Source organism: Sciurus carolinensis, chromosome 12 (assembly GCF_902686445.1).
Source record: "Sciurus carolinensis chromosome 12, mSciCar1.2, whole genome shotgun sequence".
NCBI classification, from domain to species: domain Eukaryota; kingdom Metazoa; phylum Chordata; class Mammalia; order Rodentia; family Sciuridae; genus Sciurus; species Sciurus carolinensis.
Genome location: NC_062224.1, coordinates 99,603,173 through 99,621,509, shown reverse-complemented (window position 1 = coordinate 99,621,509; position 18,337 = coordinate 99,603,173). Strand labels below are relative to the sequence as shown.

Sequence of the window (18,337 nt, the reverse complement as noted above, 5' to 3'; positions counted from 1 at the left end):
ATGCACTTGCATAGCTACAGGGGGACATTCCATGTGAAGATAAAGTAGAGGAGACAGGGGAAAGTCTGCACCAGGAGCTCCAGGGGATAAATATTTTCCAGGCTCCAAAGTTGCCAAGTTATTTTCCAGTTCAAATGGAGACATGTCCCCAAAGTTATGATTTGGGGCAGGGGTTGCGGGGGTGGGTAATGCAGATAACTGTTTTCAGAGGGCTTTCTAGAAGAGATTTCTAGAAGTAATAAGATTTATTTTTATAAAAATTTGGGTGCATTGATCGGAAGTACGACTTTCATAGTTTTTCTGTGTGAATGTCTGTTTATATATTTAAAGCCATTTTGTTGGTTCTTTGGACAGAGAATGAACACTACTTTGAGTAGCCTGAAGGACAAAGTCAATGCTGCCCGATGCCCTTTGCCACTCTTCACCTGTCTCCACGTCAAACCCGATGTGTCAGAGCTGATGTTCGCAGGTACCTGTGTCCTTTCTTTGGACATCTCCTGGGTCCTGTTTTCAGTGCTTTTCTTTAGAAGAAGATCATAAGCAATTTCAGCTTAGTAATTTTCTATAACCTAAGGACACTTGAAAAAAGAAGAAAATGTTAGGCTAGGTGATGTTCTTGTAGAGAATACTGCATGAAAGTAGTTTTTAAATATCTTTTCATTTAAGAAATCATGACTGTGCTCAATAACCTGGTTGCTATCCACTTCTCAATGACAGTTGACAAGATAGTGTAGCTAGTGCTTTAAAGAAATGCATATTCTTTTACTTGCTGGTTGTATTTTCATTAATTGGGAAAATATATATTTGTCATTTAAAGTAATAGTCTAATTTTTATTATTCAGAATAAAAAGTACTGGTACTAGTTTATACCTGCGTTGGCCAATGGACAAAATACCCTATTGTTAATACAGCTCAGGGAAAAACACGTGTTTTTTCCTGTAGCTTCACTTCTTGGGTGCTCTCTAAGTTCACAGGGCTATACGTCTGGGAGCCTCAACCAGTATTAACCTGCAGGGGGCGGGCATTTCTGACTGACTGGTGGGGTTCGTTCTGTTATTAGGAAAAGTATCTAGAGAATTCTGCTTAGAAAAATCATCATGAATGGCAAATAATTTGCAGATTTATATCCAGAATTATTTTCTTACTTTTTCCTCAACTAACTACTCTGAGGCAAGAATTTTGAATAGTTTATGGGAAAAAAAGGGCATACCTGGGATTCATTCATTAATAAACAAATGTTTATTAGCTAAACTTTTTATTATGCTTGTAGTTCAGAAAGTACTTATCCCATGTATTCCATGTATTATTTTATTCCACTGTTACTACAACCCCAGGGAGGGAGGTATTTTTTGCTCTGCTCCACAAAATTAAAAACAAATCCTCAGAAAGACTACGTGATTCGCACATTGCCGCATAGAAAGTAAGTAGCAGAGATGAAAATCGACCTTGGAAATCCTTTGTTCTTTTTCTAACACCACATTGGATTTCTCTGATTACTCACCATGTAGAACGAAGCATGTCAGGTGGCAAGGGTGAGCTCTCCTCCCCACCGGAGAATAGTGGTCCTGTCTGTAAAACTTTTATCATCCATTTAGGAAATTTACAATAAGCAGTAAAGAACAAAGACACAAGTAAGTATAGAAGCGTTAGCATACACTGTCATCTTAGCCATTTTATATACCTCTTATGGCATCTGTTTCCTTATTGGTTAAATGAGGATGAGACTTTCCTGATAAGTGTTTTGACAAATAAATGAGGTAAAATTTGTAAAATGCTTAAAATAGTGGCAATCCAAATTATTTTTTTCTGTAGATAGAATCAATTTAGAGTGTTCATTGAAAGCTATACCAGAAAAGTCAGTGATTGAGATCTTAAATGGCATTCTGCATATGAAAGGTAAATTTAATTATTGGGTTGTAGAGGGTGGTAAGGGGGTATGCTCAGCAGCAACCAAGACCACATCCTTGACTGTAGTGGAATCTTTCATGGAGACTTGAGACTATATATATAATAGAAAAATAGGTACCATATTTATATGTATATTATATGAGAAAAAATAGGTACCATAATGAAATTGTTCCCCTGCTCACAGTTATTGTCTTGTAGGGTCTTTTTTTGAAATTGCTTGATAAACAGCACTAGCATGCTAATCAGATCTCATCATGGCTAAATAAACCATCTTTCACCAGGAAGCATTATGATATGTCCTAAAAGCATTAGATTCTAATTTAAAGCCTTGTTTTCTACTCTCAGTTACCTTAGGCAAACCATTTCATCTCTGATTCTTATTTTCTTCACTTTAAAAAAACACTACTAATCATATTGTTCATCTTGTGGAGCTATAAAGACAAAGACTGAACTATGCATATGACTGAAAATTATAGAGACATAAAAATATGATGATTTTATTGTTATTCTATTGCTATGACATAGTCGTAGTGGCCACTGTTTATTCTAGACTTTCAGATGACAGATATTGTCAAGAGAAAATCTGATAAAATAAAGAATTAATAATATTTCAGGAAGCTAATGCCCTGGATTCCTCTAGAGAGAGAAAAGACTGTTTTGTCTTCAGTGTTAGTCTTTGGGTCTGAATGTGTTTCACCTGGACATCTGCCTAACTGAGATACTGTGATGGAGATTCAGGACACTGGATACGGGGTATCCAAAAAGAAAAGAAAAGCAGAGGAAAAACATTTTAGGAAGCTATTGAGACCCAGGGGAGAGATTATGGTTGTCTCTACTAGAATATTCATGGTGGCCAAATGAATAAGTGAGCAGGTTATAAACATTGAATGGTAGAACCTAAGCACATAATTTTTCAGATATGAATTAAAATGGAAGAGAACCGTCAAGGGTGATCCTGAAGTATAAACCGTGGTGGGAATAGTAGTACCCAGAAAGGGACAACTGAGGGAGGTGCAGTTGTGGTGATCAGAAACCAGGAGTTCTTACTGGACATGCCAAGATTCAGATTATTACTGGACATGGGTCTGCCATGAGAATACATGAAATATCATAGTGGTTACTGTTGATCAAGCAATTAAATTGTGTCATGTCACCTGCTGTGCTTCTTGCATTTCTTAATCCATTGGATCCTCACAGTAAGCCTACAGGCCACCTTCTGATTTTATTCACTTGCTACAAATTAGGGAACTAAGTTATGGAGAGAGTAAGTAATATGTCCAAGTTAGTAAGCATGACTAGTTAAGAGCACAGTGGATCTGAGTCCAGTTATCTGGCTCCAGGTCCTCTCCTTACCTTATTGCCCCTATCACCATGTGTTTCTAAGACATCAGCATAAAACTTTGCATTGTGAGTCTGTGAGTTAGAATAACTGGTTAATAAGCAAAATGAAGTGAAGATGAAGAAAAGGAAAATGTTAGAAAACTTTTTTCCCCATTTTCATAGATTGCTTGTTCTGTCAGAAAGACTTCAGTTCTCCTATCTCCTTTGTGGATTTTATGCCTGTGAGTTGGTTGTTTCTAATTTCACACTCTTTAGAATTAAGATAGACTTTATAAAAGATATCCGAAAATGGAAGCGGGTATTCATTTTGTGCAAATAAGAAAGACTCTATTTGGATTGTGCATCTTGTTGAGCTAGAGACTTTTCTCCTTCAACTGGTACACAATGTCATATACAAAATGGGCCCTTTGGTTAACATTTTATAATTTTACTAATTTAATTAAATGAATGAGAAATAATCATGGGATCGTCGAAGTGAGTAATAAATGTGAATTCTCTGGAATGTTTTCCAATTAATGACATACCTTGCTTTTAAAATACTTCCAGATTGGGTTGAGTTCAGTCCCTATGAGATTGGCATGGCTAAATATGGCACTTTTATGACTCCTGACTTATTTGGAAGCAAATTTTTTATGGGAACAGTTGTGAAGAAATATGAAGAAAACCCCTTGCATTTCTTAATGGGTAAGAGATCAAAATCTCTCACTATTTTAGTTAGTTCTAAATCCACTTGCATTTTGAATCATTCTGTTTCTGCTTTATTTTAGGTGTTTGGGGAAGTGCCTTTTCTATACTGTTCAACAGAGTCTTGGGAGTTTCTGGTTCACAAAACAAGGGATCTACAATGGAGGAAGAATTAGGTATTGTGCAAATGTGCTTACGTTGACCAAAGCCGTGCTACATGGATAATTTTCACACACACACAGAACATTAAATCTTCATGAGGATTTTAATTATTCCAAATTTATCAATTATTTGGTTGAATCAACCTAAATAATTCCAAATAATCAATTGTAAGTTATATCCTAAGTATTATTCGGACATCAAGTCTGTGGAATTCATAAAGACCGTTAGGTAGTAAGAATGATCTGTACCAGGGCTTCTCGATTCCTTTTCCTCGTGATACTTCTAAACATGCTATTTTTGTTAGTGAATAATACTTTTTGTAAAAAAGTCAGGTAACTTTTTAAAGATTAGATTTATCAACAGTTGAACACAGTATGACATGTAAAGAAAAAAATTCATTCTTGTCATAGTTTGTCTTAATACTAAATACTAACTTAATACTTAAATACTAACTCGCTAGAATTCTGTTAGTATCTTATGAGTTGTTAAGTCACAGTAAAATGGAGGAAAAATTTTAAATCATCTCTTTAGTAAACTAAAATTAATGATTTTCTTTAAGTGTAACTCATTACTTCATAATAAATTTAAAATGATATATAGAAAACCTGGAAAATAGATAAACTTAACTGAGAACATAGAAACGTATGTTTTCTCCCCCCAACTTATTTTTTCCTACCCGTGATTGAACCCAGGGGCACTTAACAATGGAGTCACATCCTCATCCCTTTTTTGTGTTTTTTATTTTGTAACAGGGTCTCATGAAGTTACTTAGGCCCTTACTAATTTGTTGAGGCTGGCTTTGAATTTGTGATCCTCCTGCCTCAGTCTCCCAAGTTGCTGGGATTTCAGTTGTAGCAACAGTAGTAACTTTTTCAATTATCAGTCCATTTAAAGAATGCATTTATTTATGTCAAAAGTTTACTCTAGGAGCCTCTTCCTCCTACTCCTCCTTCCATGAAAGGAGTAGGATTTATTCAAGTGTGAAGAATGGAAACAGAACTCTTGCAGGGGCAGAGTTGTCCTGATAGCAGGTTGCCCTATTGCATTTTTTAAAAGAGGCTGCCCTTGCTTATCACAGGTAATGGATGTTGATATTATTTAGTTTTATAGGCAGGACACAATATCATTATGGCATTAGTTAGAACACTCAACTGTGCTCTTAATAAGTATTATCACTCCTGCAAGAATTGATTTGAGTTGATTTTTTTTTTTTTGATATTTCTATTTAGGGCACTTAAACTTCTACATGCCTTAGTATTTTCTTTAAGAGTATCATTTGTACTTTTGATTCTTAGTAAGAAATGGAAAAGTGATTTTATAACTTCATTAGGGGCACATATTTTCCCACAAAAATGAAAGCAAACAAACTAACGAAGAGAAAAGGCACCTAGTGCTGGTGCTGCTCCTGTCCCCCGAGTATCCATCAGGTAACCAGCGGGAAGCAGGTGGCTCTCCTGAGCCTGCTGTGACCTGGAATCCCGGCAGCATTCTCCTCATGCTAAACTCCAAGGCGGAGTGTTTGGAGAGGAAGCGACCTTGCCTGACTTATTTTAATAAACATTTTGTTCCAGATGAATGTCTTGTTTGCAACTGTAGTTTTGTGCAAGTCACTCAGTATTCTCCAAATTATGTGAGGATTTTGAAGAAGGAAGGGAGGGAGGGAGGGAGGAATGAAGGAAGGAAAGAAGAATGGAAGGAAGGAAGGCGAACAGAACTACAAGTTTGGAGGCTTGCTTCCTGTACTCCTTCTCTGTTGAATAATGCAGATAAATCAAGTTTTTATTATTTTTCCCCTAAGACAGGAAGAGAATAGGACTGAAATAACACACCAGAAGGTGGGCCAGGTAATGGCAGAAGGCCAGGGAAGAAGAAGAGGCTTATACTAAATGGCTTGAGAAGACTCCTTGTCGAGAAGTCCCCTTTGAGGCCAGCAGTCTGGCAGCTTGTTTATTTCTTCTGTAACAGACTGAGTGCTTGACATTCACTGGTCCTCAGGATGCACGTTACCCTTACCTCAGATGGCGCAAGGGTTTCCAGCCCTGAAACCCCAGAGGCCGCTGAGAGTCACTGAGGCTCCTGGTGACTGGTTCCTCCTCAGCTGACTGAGGTCTGCCTGTTAGAGGGATGCTCGGGGTGGTTTGTCTTCCTGTGTTTTCTCCCTTCTGAAGAAAGACCTTGTGGTAAATTGGACCACAATCTAGTAACTCTCAATGAAATTGCTTACTTTGTCAAGGAGTTTTGTGAACAATTTATGTTTTTGAAAACACAGAGCTATCTATTATAGTATAGAGACACAAAATGTGGAAGTTCATTTAGCTATTCATGCCATGAACACTTCTTTAGAACAAAGCCAATGTTTTGGTGGACCCTTTTCTTAAACCGGAGCATCAAGTATGACCTAAGTAAGCAAACAAAGGAACAATGATGACAACAGTGACAACTAAAGGAAATGTACAAGGAAGGAAAATACAGGTGACATCAGATACACCCCCAGTGCAGGCGGCATGTGGAGGAGATCCTTCTTAATATGCCCCCTTCTTTATACAACAAGATGACTTCCTATCACACTCATAAAATGCCATGAATTATAATATAAGCTTGTGAACATTTTATTTTATTGAATTTTATATTTACAAATCATTCTAGTAAAAGTAGAATCTAGACCTTTCCATCGCACACTCAGTCATCTGGGCACAGACCATTCCTGTGATTCCAACAAACGTGCAGCGGCGTATGGGGAAAGCAGATGCCTGTATTTCTTGGAGTTGAAAATCTCAACAGTAGTTCTGTCAATACAATTTGTAAATGGGGAACTAATTTCTTAAAATTAAAAAACATTTATTTACTAACAGAAGTGGGGAGGAGAGTTACTACCAAGACTGGTTTTATATAAATGTTTAAAGGAAATTTGATATTTTTTTTCACAAATGGTGATTATGAGAATGATCATCGGACTCTATTGAAAAAATGATAGTTATTTTGCTAGGTTTTACTAAATTTGTGTTAAAGATTTGTAGTTGCTAGTTTTAGTTTTTATAGCTGGTCTTTTAGTCAGTTTTGAAGGAAGTTCAAATAATTATTATTATATTTTTACCTACTGATAAAGTTCATTTATTCATTCAGTGAAAATGTATGGAACACAAACCAGTTCTAGGTCCTGGGATGAGGGGTGCAGAAATGAGCTGGGGGGGCCTCATTTCCATCCTCACGGAGCTTAGGGTTGTTGGTTAAGGAAATCTCTGCCCAAAACTGAGGAAGAAAGAAACTCACATCTTTTCCAAGATTTTAACTTTCATAATATTTATGGTCACAAACTGAGTCAATGAAAATGACACCCAAGTTCTTATTGCAAGAGTGGATGGAGCAGATCGGCTCACCAACCTGAAGGGATCACAAATAGGTCAAGTTTAGAAACACTCGGTTTACCAATCTTTAACCAATTTCTTTGCTCTTCAGTGGTTTTCCTTTCCACTATTTCAGACTAATTTTTTTCCTAAATAAGGAAACACAAATTCTTTTTTTTTTTTTTTTTTTTGTGGTGCTGGGGATCGAACCCAGGGCCTTGTGCTTGCAAGGCAAGCACTTTACCAGCTGAGCTATCTCCCTAGCCTGGAAGCACAAATTCTTGACATCAAAAGTGCATTTCAGAGCTGGGGAGATAGCTCAGTTGGTAGAGTGCTTGCCTTGCAAGCCCAAGGCCCTGTGTTAAATCCCCAGCACTGCACAAAAAAAAAAAAAAAAAAAAAAAAAAAAGTTCATGTCATTTTAACAGATGATTTTCAGTACTAGTAAAAATCAGATGATAATATGTTTTAGTAGCTTTTAATCATTCCGTGGAGACTCTTTTCTAGCCCTTCCCCAGCAGATTTTGATTTTATCCATCTTCATGAACACTATTTAAAGATAAAATCAAGTTGTTGTTATTATCAACATCAAGATGAACAAACAAAAATTCTCCCTTGAAAGTTAGGAATGGATAAATTTAACCTAATTTAATTTTCGTGTTCTGGGAGATTTGATTTTTCAGTGAGGATTTGAAAACACGAGTCAATCTAATAAATCTAGATTAGTAATTGGTCTAAATGTATGCATAGATCTTTGAGACCTTGTTCTGTGCTTTTGCTTAGTTTATTTATTTATAATAACTATGCATGTGAATTTTGATCCCTGAGATGATGCTTCAATTGTTTTCTTTCCACAGAAAATATCACAGCAAAGCATATCGTGAGTAACGACAGCTCGGATAGCGATGACGAATCACAAGAACCCAAAGGTAAGGGAGTTGGACGTGTCCCTGGCAGAGATCCTGAGAAGAGGACACAGAACCTCTGACCGATTGTCCTCTTAAGCTGCTGGCAGTGGAAGCCGTGGAGTGTGAGGAGTGTCATTTCCTCTTGAGAGGATTAAACATCGCATCCTTCCTAGAACTGGCAGTAGATAGATATCGCCTCCTTTCTTTTTGATACCTCAAAACCATTTCATTTGAACAAATCTGAAGCAGTGGGAATCCTGAATTCTGTTTTGAGTCTGATTAGGGAGCTGTGCTTCTCAGCCTGGATAACTTAGGAAAAGTTTTAGATGGCTTAAACATTAAAATTTTATCTTGTGTTAAAATTTTAGTAAGTAACCTTGAAAAATTGTACTCTTATTTCATTCTCAAACCTTATACCATGGCCAACACCATCCCTCTTAGGAAAGAATCTGTGATGAAATGGGACAAGATTATCAAGAATTTGTCGCACACAGGGCTTGGCAGTATCCATGAGTCCTTTACCATTTTGCCAAAGTAAAGACTTTAAAAGACTTTTGCCAAAGAGAAGACGTTTTAGCAACTGGATGATCCTGTCCCATTATATTTTGCATATGACCATCCAAATTTTAGAAGATATTAAATGCTTTCTTGTCCAAATCTTAATGAATTCTCCCGAGTGTGGTGTGTTTGTTGGAATAACCAGTTTTATCCTTGCTTAATTATCACTGATATTGAAATTTTCTTTTCATATTGAGGCTGTTACTTCCTCAGAAGATGAGTCTGTGCAAATTAGAGAAAAGATGCCTTCTCCAGAGTGTGCAGAGACATAGGGCCAGGGTGTGGCTAGTGTGGGATGGCTTGTGAACACTAAGAGAGAGATGTCCTTCCCTGGGCTGAGTTTTGACCAGGCCCTAGGCTTGGATAGTAGAGTGAAGCTAGGTTTCAGTCCTGACTTGCCCCTTGTCTTGCCACTTCAAGCAGCTAGTGATTTGCCTGTCATTAGGCAAGAACCATGGTCTTGAAGGAATGAGCCTTTCCCTAGCTCATTCCTTTAAAATTTTTAATTTTATTTATCTTTAGTTGTTGAAGGCTTTTATTTTGAATTTCCTTTTAACGAAGGACACTAGATAGTGCAAAGGGAATAGACATGATATGCCTAGTATTAGTCATGTGTGGAGCTAAGGACACATGAGTAGACATAGTATTAGTTTGTCAGTTATTAAGTAAACTACTGTAGATGGCCGTCAGCACATTTGATCATCTCTGCAGTTCTAGCTGGTTCTTAAGACTGAGAAGTTCGAGAACTTTTTGAACACAGTGTTAATAGTAGTGGAGATTGGAGGACGATATTTAGGATGTCTTTTGAGGTTCTCTTATTAGCTCTGTATATTCCTTTATTGCTTTAAATGACTGTGGATGTTAACGTGTCTTTTCAACTCCCTTTCCTCTAAGCGCTGGTGAGCACTAATTGCACTACTGTCTAATGTCATGGTTTTGCCATTTCCAGCATGGCACATAGTTGGGATCATCCAGGTGTAACCTTTTCAGATTGGCCTCTTTCACATTGTCTTATCACGTTCAGGTTCCTCTGTGTCTTTTCATGGACTCGTTAGCTCATTTCTTTTCAGTGCTGAGTAATATTCCATTGTCTGGATGTGTCAGTTTATTTTTCCATTTACTCACTGCAGGATATCTTGATTGCTTCTAAGTTTTGGAATTATGATAAGACCACTATAAACCTCTATGTTCAGGGTTTCATCTGAACATAAATTTTCAAGTCACTTGGGTAAATCCAAGGAACACAATTGTGGGAACACAGAGTAAGAATGTATTTAGTTTTCTAAGAAACCGTCCAACCGTCTTCTGTGTCTGTACCATTTTGCATTTTTGCCATGGATGCATGAGAGTTCTTGTGACTCTGCTCCTTGCCTGCGTTGTTGCTGTCGGTGTTTTGGATATGGGCCTTTCTGAGAGGCGAGTAGTGGTGTCTCGCTGTGTTAATTTGCATTTCCCTGATGTCTTGTAATGTGGAGCAGCTTTTCATGTGCTTACTCACCATCTGTGTATCTTCTTGGGGAAGATTGTTGGCCTATTTTTAAAAATCAGGTTGTTTTCTTAGTGTTGAGTTTTAAGAGTTCTTTGTATATTTTGAATAATATTCCTTTACCAGGTGTAAGTTTTTTTTCAAATAATTTATCCTAATCTTGTCTTTTTAATTCACTTGAAGCACCTTAATTTTTACTCATATGATTTTGAACAAGGGTTTTTCCTAGCTTTAGTTCCTTCAAGTATATGGTAGAATCAACCACTTGCTCTTACAAAACTAATCAAAATCATCAAAGTAGCAAATGCATACAAAAATGCTTTTGAAGTTGTGAAGGACTAAGTAAATAGAAGTTTGCTATTAATATGATAGCTTATAAGCAATAAATACCTATCTGTTGACTGCTGGGTTTGTCTCACAAGTTTTGCCTTTTCAAATGTATTATAAAGAATGTAGATTCTCTCTACATTGTGTATAACCATAGAAATGAAAAGTTACACCCCATTTGTGTATAATGAATCAAAATGCAGTCTATAAAAATAAAAATTTAAATAAAAAAATAAACAAAAAAAAGAATGTAGATTCTCTGTTGGCACAAAAGTCAGGGTGTCCCCAAGGAGAATAATACAAATAATAAAAGCCCTAAAACTTTGGAAATAATTGAGTATCATATTCATATCCTGTGTAACTTGAAATATAAGTCATTTATTTTAAAACCTAATTCATTCTAGTGAAATATTTGGCATTAGAAAAGAGTGGGAGTAGAAAATAATGTATTTGTTTTTAATGAATATGGAGTCATCTGGATTGGCTACTCATCTCAGCTAAACTAATCTTCATGAAGATAAAATTCAGTATTTATTATGGCTTTATGTATGTTTAATATACATTTATAAAAAGTTATGGAAGTCTAAGAATAGACCAAGTGGCATTGTCAAGAATATAACCTTTACCCTGGTTGTAACTAAGAGCATTTTAAGAATGAAAGTGATTATTTGCTACGTTAATTCATGCAAATAAACATATACTAAATCAAAAGCCATAGAGCTTTATTGTTCATTTTAACATTTGATCAGTCAAAGAGGATCTCTTTTTTATTTTTTATTTTTGGTATAGAGGATTGAACCCGGGGATGCTTAACCACTGAGCCATATCCCCAGCCCTTTTTAATTTTATTTTTGACACAGGGTCTCCCTGTGTTTCTTAGGGTCTTGCTAAGTTCCTGAGACTGGCTTTGAACTTGTGCTTCTCCTGTCTCAAGCTCCTGAGCTGCTGGGAAGATCTCTTTTTTTAAAGAAGGCATTCTGGAGTGTGTGTGATGATCTTTTCTTTTTTTCTTAGGTACCGAAAATGAAGATGCTGAAAGGGAATATCAAAATGATAGTCAGGCAAGTTGGGTCCATCGTATGATAATGGCCTTGGTGAGTGATTCAGCTTTATTCAATACCAGAGAAGGCCGTGCTGGAAAGGTGCACAACTTCATGTTGGGCTTGAACCTCAATACGTCTTACCCACTGTCTCCTCTGAGAGACTTTACCACACAGGAATCCTTCGATGATGACGATGATGAGCTGGATGCAGCTGTAGCAGGTAAGCTTGCAAAATATAATCAGTGCAAACTAATTCAGGAGAACTTTGGTTTTTTTTTTTCTGCAGAGAGAATCATTAACATTTATTTATACTTAATTACAAGAACATGCATTTAATGTGTAAAGGGCTTTAAACTGCAGTTTTGGTTTGTTTTGAAGAAGAAAATTACATCAGACAGGAAGTAGCCTAGTCATGTCAATCTAGAAAATGTTCATTGAAATATGGAGCAAGGCCTTAGATGTGTTTGGTATTGGTCAGGGTTCACTGGTGGAAAATAGGAACTCCTCTATCTTGATAACTATTAGGGGTTTAAAGTGGGAATTAGGTGCTTATAAATTTGTTCCAAGGATTCAAGGAGCAAGCTCTTGCCCGGTTTCCTGGAGGGAATCCAAAACCACTTTGGAACTATCCCCAAACGCCTCCACAACAGTGCCTGGCAAGGAAGAGCAAAAACGTGGCCTCTGCCTCATTTCCTCCTTGCAGTCATGTGGGTGTTCCTCCTTGGCCCGGTCTCAGGAGCTGGAGCCTGTGGGAATGTGGCAACCTTTGCGCTGGGCCTTTGCTCTGAGGAGCACCTGCAGCCCAGGGATTGGGGAGGTGTTGAGTTAGCCAGTGTCTGCACCCAGAGAATCCAGCTCTCAGAAAGATTAGGAAACGTTTAAAGCCACCTGGGAAGAATGCAGTCACTTTTCAGGTTTGTCACTTAGCCAAATCCCCAAGAAGAATTCTCTACATTCTTCAGTTCTGTGTGGGTTATAGACTAAAAGGTAAATTTTCTTTGCTGACTAATCAGTATATAGCTTTCTTCTGATGATCCCGTCATCTTAAATTTTTCTACTTAATAATACTATTGTCTTTCCCTAAATTGTGCAAATGTCATTTTTCAATTGTTTCTGCCTCAGGGACATTGATAGGAATACTATAAAAACTGAAATGGGATGTTTCAAAAACCCTTTTTACTGCCCTTTGTTTGTGTCATGTCTATAAAGTATTTGTGAGAATTAAGAGATGAGTTTAGATTTTGTTGTAGATTCGGCAGGGCTGTTTCTGTTTGTTGTCTGGCTGTCAGGGGGATTGCGAAAGGGACCACCAGTTGAACCAGAGGAATACGAACTCACTATATTTTGTATTCTGTTCATAGCATTAAACTCCAGGATATGAGGCATGTCCAACTATATACTTGTAATCCAGATTTTCATATCAATTATAATAAAGGTCTACTTGTGATAAAGTGAATGTACACTCTAAAATTCATCCAAACTAGCAATACCTGCAACCAGTGATATTTCTTTTCTTGTTTTGTGGCACATGATTGTGACATTGCAATACCAAGTAAGAGTGTTTTTTCTAGAAATTTGTACTTTATGGATAAATGATGTTGGGTTTTACAAAACACATTATTCTCACGGCACATTGAGATCTATAAAGAATCCAGTTATTTCCCTTTATAGAAAAGGAAGATCCAAGAAAATAATTCCATCCTTTCTGTCTAAAATGGCTCAGCAGATATGGGATTTGGACACCAGTTTCGTGACCTTGCTCCTAAGCCTTTCTTTCCCTTCTGTTACACGTCATCCTGCTTGGTTTTGTTAGTCATTGTCTTGCTGATGTAAGAATGGAAGTTTTTTTTCTGTAGACCTTATTGCATCTGTCTTCCATGGTCACTCTGCCAACATCACTCCTCTCTGGTTTGCACGGCACGTGTTCTTTCCTCCACATTTTAACAACTTCCTGGTAGTTGTGCAATATTTTATGTGAATTTGGTGCCACTAGGGTTGCCAGCTAAACTGGAGAATTCCCAGTTAAATTTTGAGGTATGCTGTATACAAATAATCCGTCTGTAGTACATATGACACTTGGGACATACTTTAGATGAAGCGATTATTTGTTGCTTATCTGAAATGCAGATTCAACTGGGCATCTTGTATTTTTATTAGCCAAGTTTGGCAGCCTTAGGAAGCGTTTTTTTCTCACTTTCTTTCAGATCATTCTGCACTTTCCTCTTCTTTCCTTCATTCAATCTTGCATTCATGCAGTATTTGCAAGAAAGTACGATGTGTCTGGTTCTCAGGATCCAATAGTCAACAAGACCGATGTCATCCTTGCTCTTATAAAGGTTAAAATCATTTGATCAGCCTTCCCTGAAGTTTTGATTCATGGACGGATGTATATAATGTGTTTAACAATGATAGAAAAATAAGTAAAACTAAAAACCAGATCCTGATGGAGGTGTAAACCAGCAAGTATACAGCAACCTTAATTGAGAATAAAGCTGCAGACTAAGAATATGGATAAAATGTAGATACTTTTCCCTCTCTATAGTGTTTGGAGAATAACAATTGTACATTGTCTTGTCAGACTCTTTTTTCATTTGCTGCCATTGGAAAGAAGAGTTATGAGCCATTTTCTTAAAATAATATAAGAAAATAAAAAATTTCAGTCATCTCAAATGACACTATTATATACACTAAAAATTTATTTTTTTGATATGTTTTGAAATGTTCTAGCTCAAATTATTTTAAATTCATGGTATTTGGAAAGGCAATTTGCATTTCTTAATTTGTACCTCATTAAAATTACATTTTACTCATTTCATATTTATTCATTTGAAAATATTTATGGGGTACTAATTTCAGTAAGAAAAAAATCAGTCAGTTCTGTATCAAATTCACTCAGTTTTATTGTTTACAGACCAAAATTGCTCAAAATAATTGCATTTTAGACCGAGTTAGTTGAATGGATGAGTACTTTTCCAGACAAGTTTCTTCCTAAGATAAATCCTGTTTATCTCCTGTTGTTTTCAAGTTTTAGAATGGTTATATGTTTGGAATTAAAATTAAAAGATTTATTACAAACTTATCATTCCAGTTCAAAAAGTCCTCACTAAAATTCCCATTTATTATACAGCTAAAATGCCACAATTGAAATATTAATTAAGCTATTTGTTTTTTACTTTTACATACCCCCATTCCAAAAAAATAGATACTTTTAAAATCTAATCTAGACATTATGATGGAAAATCTTACATTTTAGTTTATCTTATGGTGATTGTTTCTACAAATTAAAATTTGAGTGCCTTAAAACAGTCTCTCAACCTAAGTGGGGGAACAAATGTGCTATTTTGTGCCTTGCAGAAAGTAAGATAAATAAGATGATAAAATTCCCCTCATTAGTTTATTGCAAAATAGTTTAATATCTGTAGAAACTGATTTTGGAGTAGCCATTTGTTTAGTTACATAACGTCTTTCCTGTTTACTTTTGTGTTTATATTATTTACAGTGACACACACCAGCTGGAATAAGAAATCAAGGCATGGTTAGTTTAGGCCAGAGTTCAAAACACAGACATCCAAATATTTAGACATTGTAAATTGAATCTGTGTGATGTGTTTGTAAAATGGCAATCACAAATACCCACAGCAGAATGACTTTATGAAAATGTTACATAATTATAAAACACAGTTATAATTTTCATACCTATCAGAAAATCTGATTAACTCATTCACACCTTTGGAAAGTTGTATGCTCTAAATTATTGGAGAATATTCTTTCATGGTGGCATTTATATCTAACTCTATGACATTTTAGTAGCTGTTATACCATAAATTGGGTCCAAGTTCAAGTACATTTGGAAAAATTGACAACTCTATCTCCCTCTTCCCAATGAGATAGGATACTCTGTTGAGTTTAGGTGATTCTTAAAGGTGCCTCAAATACAGTACTTTCAAAGCAGACTTGTGTCTGCTGTGTCTGTTCTTCTGTAATAGGCTTCCTGGAGCTTGGCTGGCAGTCTTTACAGACATGTGAGAACAATGTGTGAACAAGGAGATAGCAAAGCAGATGCCTGGCATTTCATTCAGTTCAAATCAAACCAATTCTGTTCTAATCATTTTTTTCCCTTAGAAAGTGAATTAGGAGCACCATATTTATATGTGAAGAGTAGCGTAGTATTAGTATTCCTTTTTTTTCCCCCACAAAGTTAATAATCCCTAGGTCCTGATGCTTTTGAGACCCCTGATCATTTCCTTTCATTCTCCTGCTGTACTAGCCTCTAGGTCTTCCACCCCATGGAAACTTCCCTTCCAACACTGCCCTCCATATCTTTAGTTGACCAGTTCTCTATCATTACTTCAGCTCAAGGTTTTCTTCTCAGAGAGAGCTCTCCTCACTGTCCAACTGGCTACTTACTAGTATATTTCTGTCTGTTATTTTCATTGTTGTATGTGTCTCTATCTGAGCTGTCTTGCCCACCTATTTGTTTACTGATTTATTGGAAGTGTACTCAGAACACAAGCGCCAGTAGAGCAGAGTTGTATCTAACCCCTGCAGCGCTTCAGCAGCAGAAAATACGCGTGTGGAGTGGGTTGGCTGGGCTGCTTTGTTGGCCTCTGGTCTTGTAGTGGGACGTGCATCCGCCTAGTGAGATGGGGGTACAGTGGGATCTACTCAGAGTGCCCCTCGCCAGTTACATCACCCTCATGTAGGATCGTGTATGAGGAAATGTTTTGCAACCAGTAAAGACCTATGTAAAGGGAGATAAAACAATAAAGAGGTCATCGCTTCAGGTCAAGGCTGGGCCCCGAGCCGAGTTCTTTCCAGCCATCGTCCCACTAAATCCTCTTGGCCGCCTTATTTGATACTTACTTTTATTCTGATGTTACAGATGAAGGAATTTAAGACGTAAAGATGGTAATTAACTTATACAGTTGTCAAAGTTAGACTCATGCTCAGCTCTATTGTCTCCAACCCTGAAGGAAAAACATAAGGAATTCTGATTCAAATTTAAAACAAATATTTTCATACCTTAAATAATGTCAAATGATCACTTAATTAATTCTTCTCTTTCTTTGTTTAAGATCCAGATGAATTTGAGCGAATATATGAGCCACTGGATGTAAAAAGTAAAAAGATTCATGTAGTGGACAGTGGGCTCACATTTAACCTGCCTTACCCCTTGATCCTGAGACCTCAGAGGGGTGTCGATCTTATCATCTCCTTTGACTTTTCTGCAAGACCAAGCGATACTAGCCCTCCGTTCAAGGTAAGGAATTTTTTTGTAGTATTCCACTCTCTACCACATTCTCCTACAAGCCTGTAGATCTCTTAGTTCTCTTGATCACAGTTTCTTATCCCTTTAACTTGTTTTCTACAGTTTTATGACTAATATTCCTCAAAATACAAATGTGGTTCAATCATTCCCTACATAAAGAAGTGTTTAGATGAGGCCAGTGAACTCAATCAAGTTCAGGCTTCTGAACATGTCAAGAATGATACAATGGAAGTGATGTTTAGAAGGGAAGTTAGCCTGAGATTTGGGAGTAAGCCGATAAAGGTTTATAAAACCATGCATGAGAAGGTAACCTTGGAAGAGAAGTAGACATAAAATAGTACTTTGAAGAACAGCAATATCAAGGGAGAAGGAAGAACATAAAGGAAGTTATGAAAACAGTTGAAGGTATTTAACACCATGTCACTGGTGAACTGAACAAGAGTAGTTTTGGTTGGTATATGAGGGAAGAAATCAGACTGGAGAAGTTTGAGGGTTGAGTGGAAGTTAAGCGTAGATGATTTTATACCAAGTCCAGGGAAAAGAGGATGAATTGGATCTGCAAGAGAGTGTGTGGAATAGGAAGGCTGTCTTAACAGAAGGAACTTGGACGAGTTTAAATATTGATGACTAGATGTCACTGATGCAGAAGATGGTATTGGAGAGTGGAAAGATGAGATATGTAATAGAGTCACATTTTAGGGAAGATTATAGGGGTGGAGAGAGGGAGAAGATAACAAGGATATGGTAGAAAGTAATACAGAAATGTCTAAATCAGGGCAAGAGAGGAAGGGAGATTCATTGTTAGGCACAGAGAAGGGAAGTTAAAAGAGTAGTCATCTGATGATTTCAAACTTATAGGAATTAGAAGACAAGGTCATTTTTTTTGAGGATAAAATGGAGGTCAGTGGAATCAGGAGTGTGGAGAGAATAAAAGTTAGCTGCAGGGAAGAAAGGAAAAAATTCTGATTGGGGCAAGATTTCTTGCCTGGAAAGATTGCTGAGCAGCATTGTGGCTTCACCATGTGAGACATGATGCCACTTGACCCTAAACTGTCTTTAGACACATGTCAAATGCCACCATCATTCTTGGGACCAGGGATGTAACTCAGTGGTGTTTGCCTAGCATGTGTAAGACCCTGAGTTAGATCCCCTGTGCCTCAAAAAAAGTTATCTTTCTTGACTTCCATACGTATAGTTATAGCTCATAGTACTTAGCACAATCTTCTAATACAGTAATTGTTCGGGTTTATTCTATGGATTTGTTTCTATTTATGTTGCTTCCACAGTGAGCTTATCGGGGTCTAGAA

The 18,337-nt window shown here is 36.9% G+C and overlaps 1 protein-coding gene across 5 annotated transcripts in view; it reads left to right on the top strand.

Annotated features, from left to right (window-relative positions):
- The window catches only part of Pla2g4a (phospholipase A2 group IVA), a 160,550-nt gene that overhangs the window by 126,453 nt on the left and 15,760 nt on the right, over positions 1-18,337 (top strand). For all 5 annotated transcript variants that reach the window (XM_047521190.1, XM_047521189.1, XM_047521188.1 and 2 more), the window contains 6 exons: positions 355-469; positions 3,796-3,933; positions 4,017-4,109; positions 8,297-8,368; positions 11,733-11,981; positions 16,837-17,021. In XM_047521190.1, coding sequence (XP_047377146.1) covers positions 355-469; positions 3,796-3,933; positions 4,017-4,109; positions 8,297-8,368; positions 11,733-11,981; positions 16,837-17,021 — 852 coding nt within the window. The remainder of the gene's footprint in view (positions 1-354; positions 470-3,795; positions 3,934-4,016; positions 4,110-8,296; positions 8,369-11,732; positions 11,982-16,836; positions 17,022-18,337) is intronic.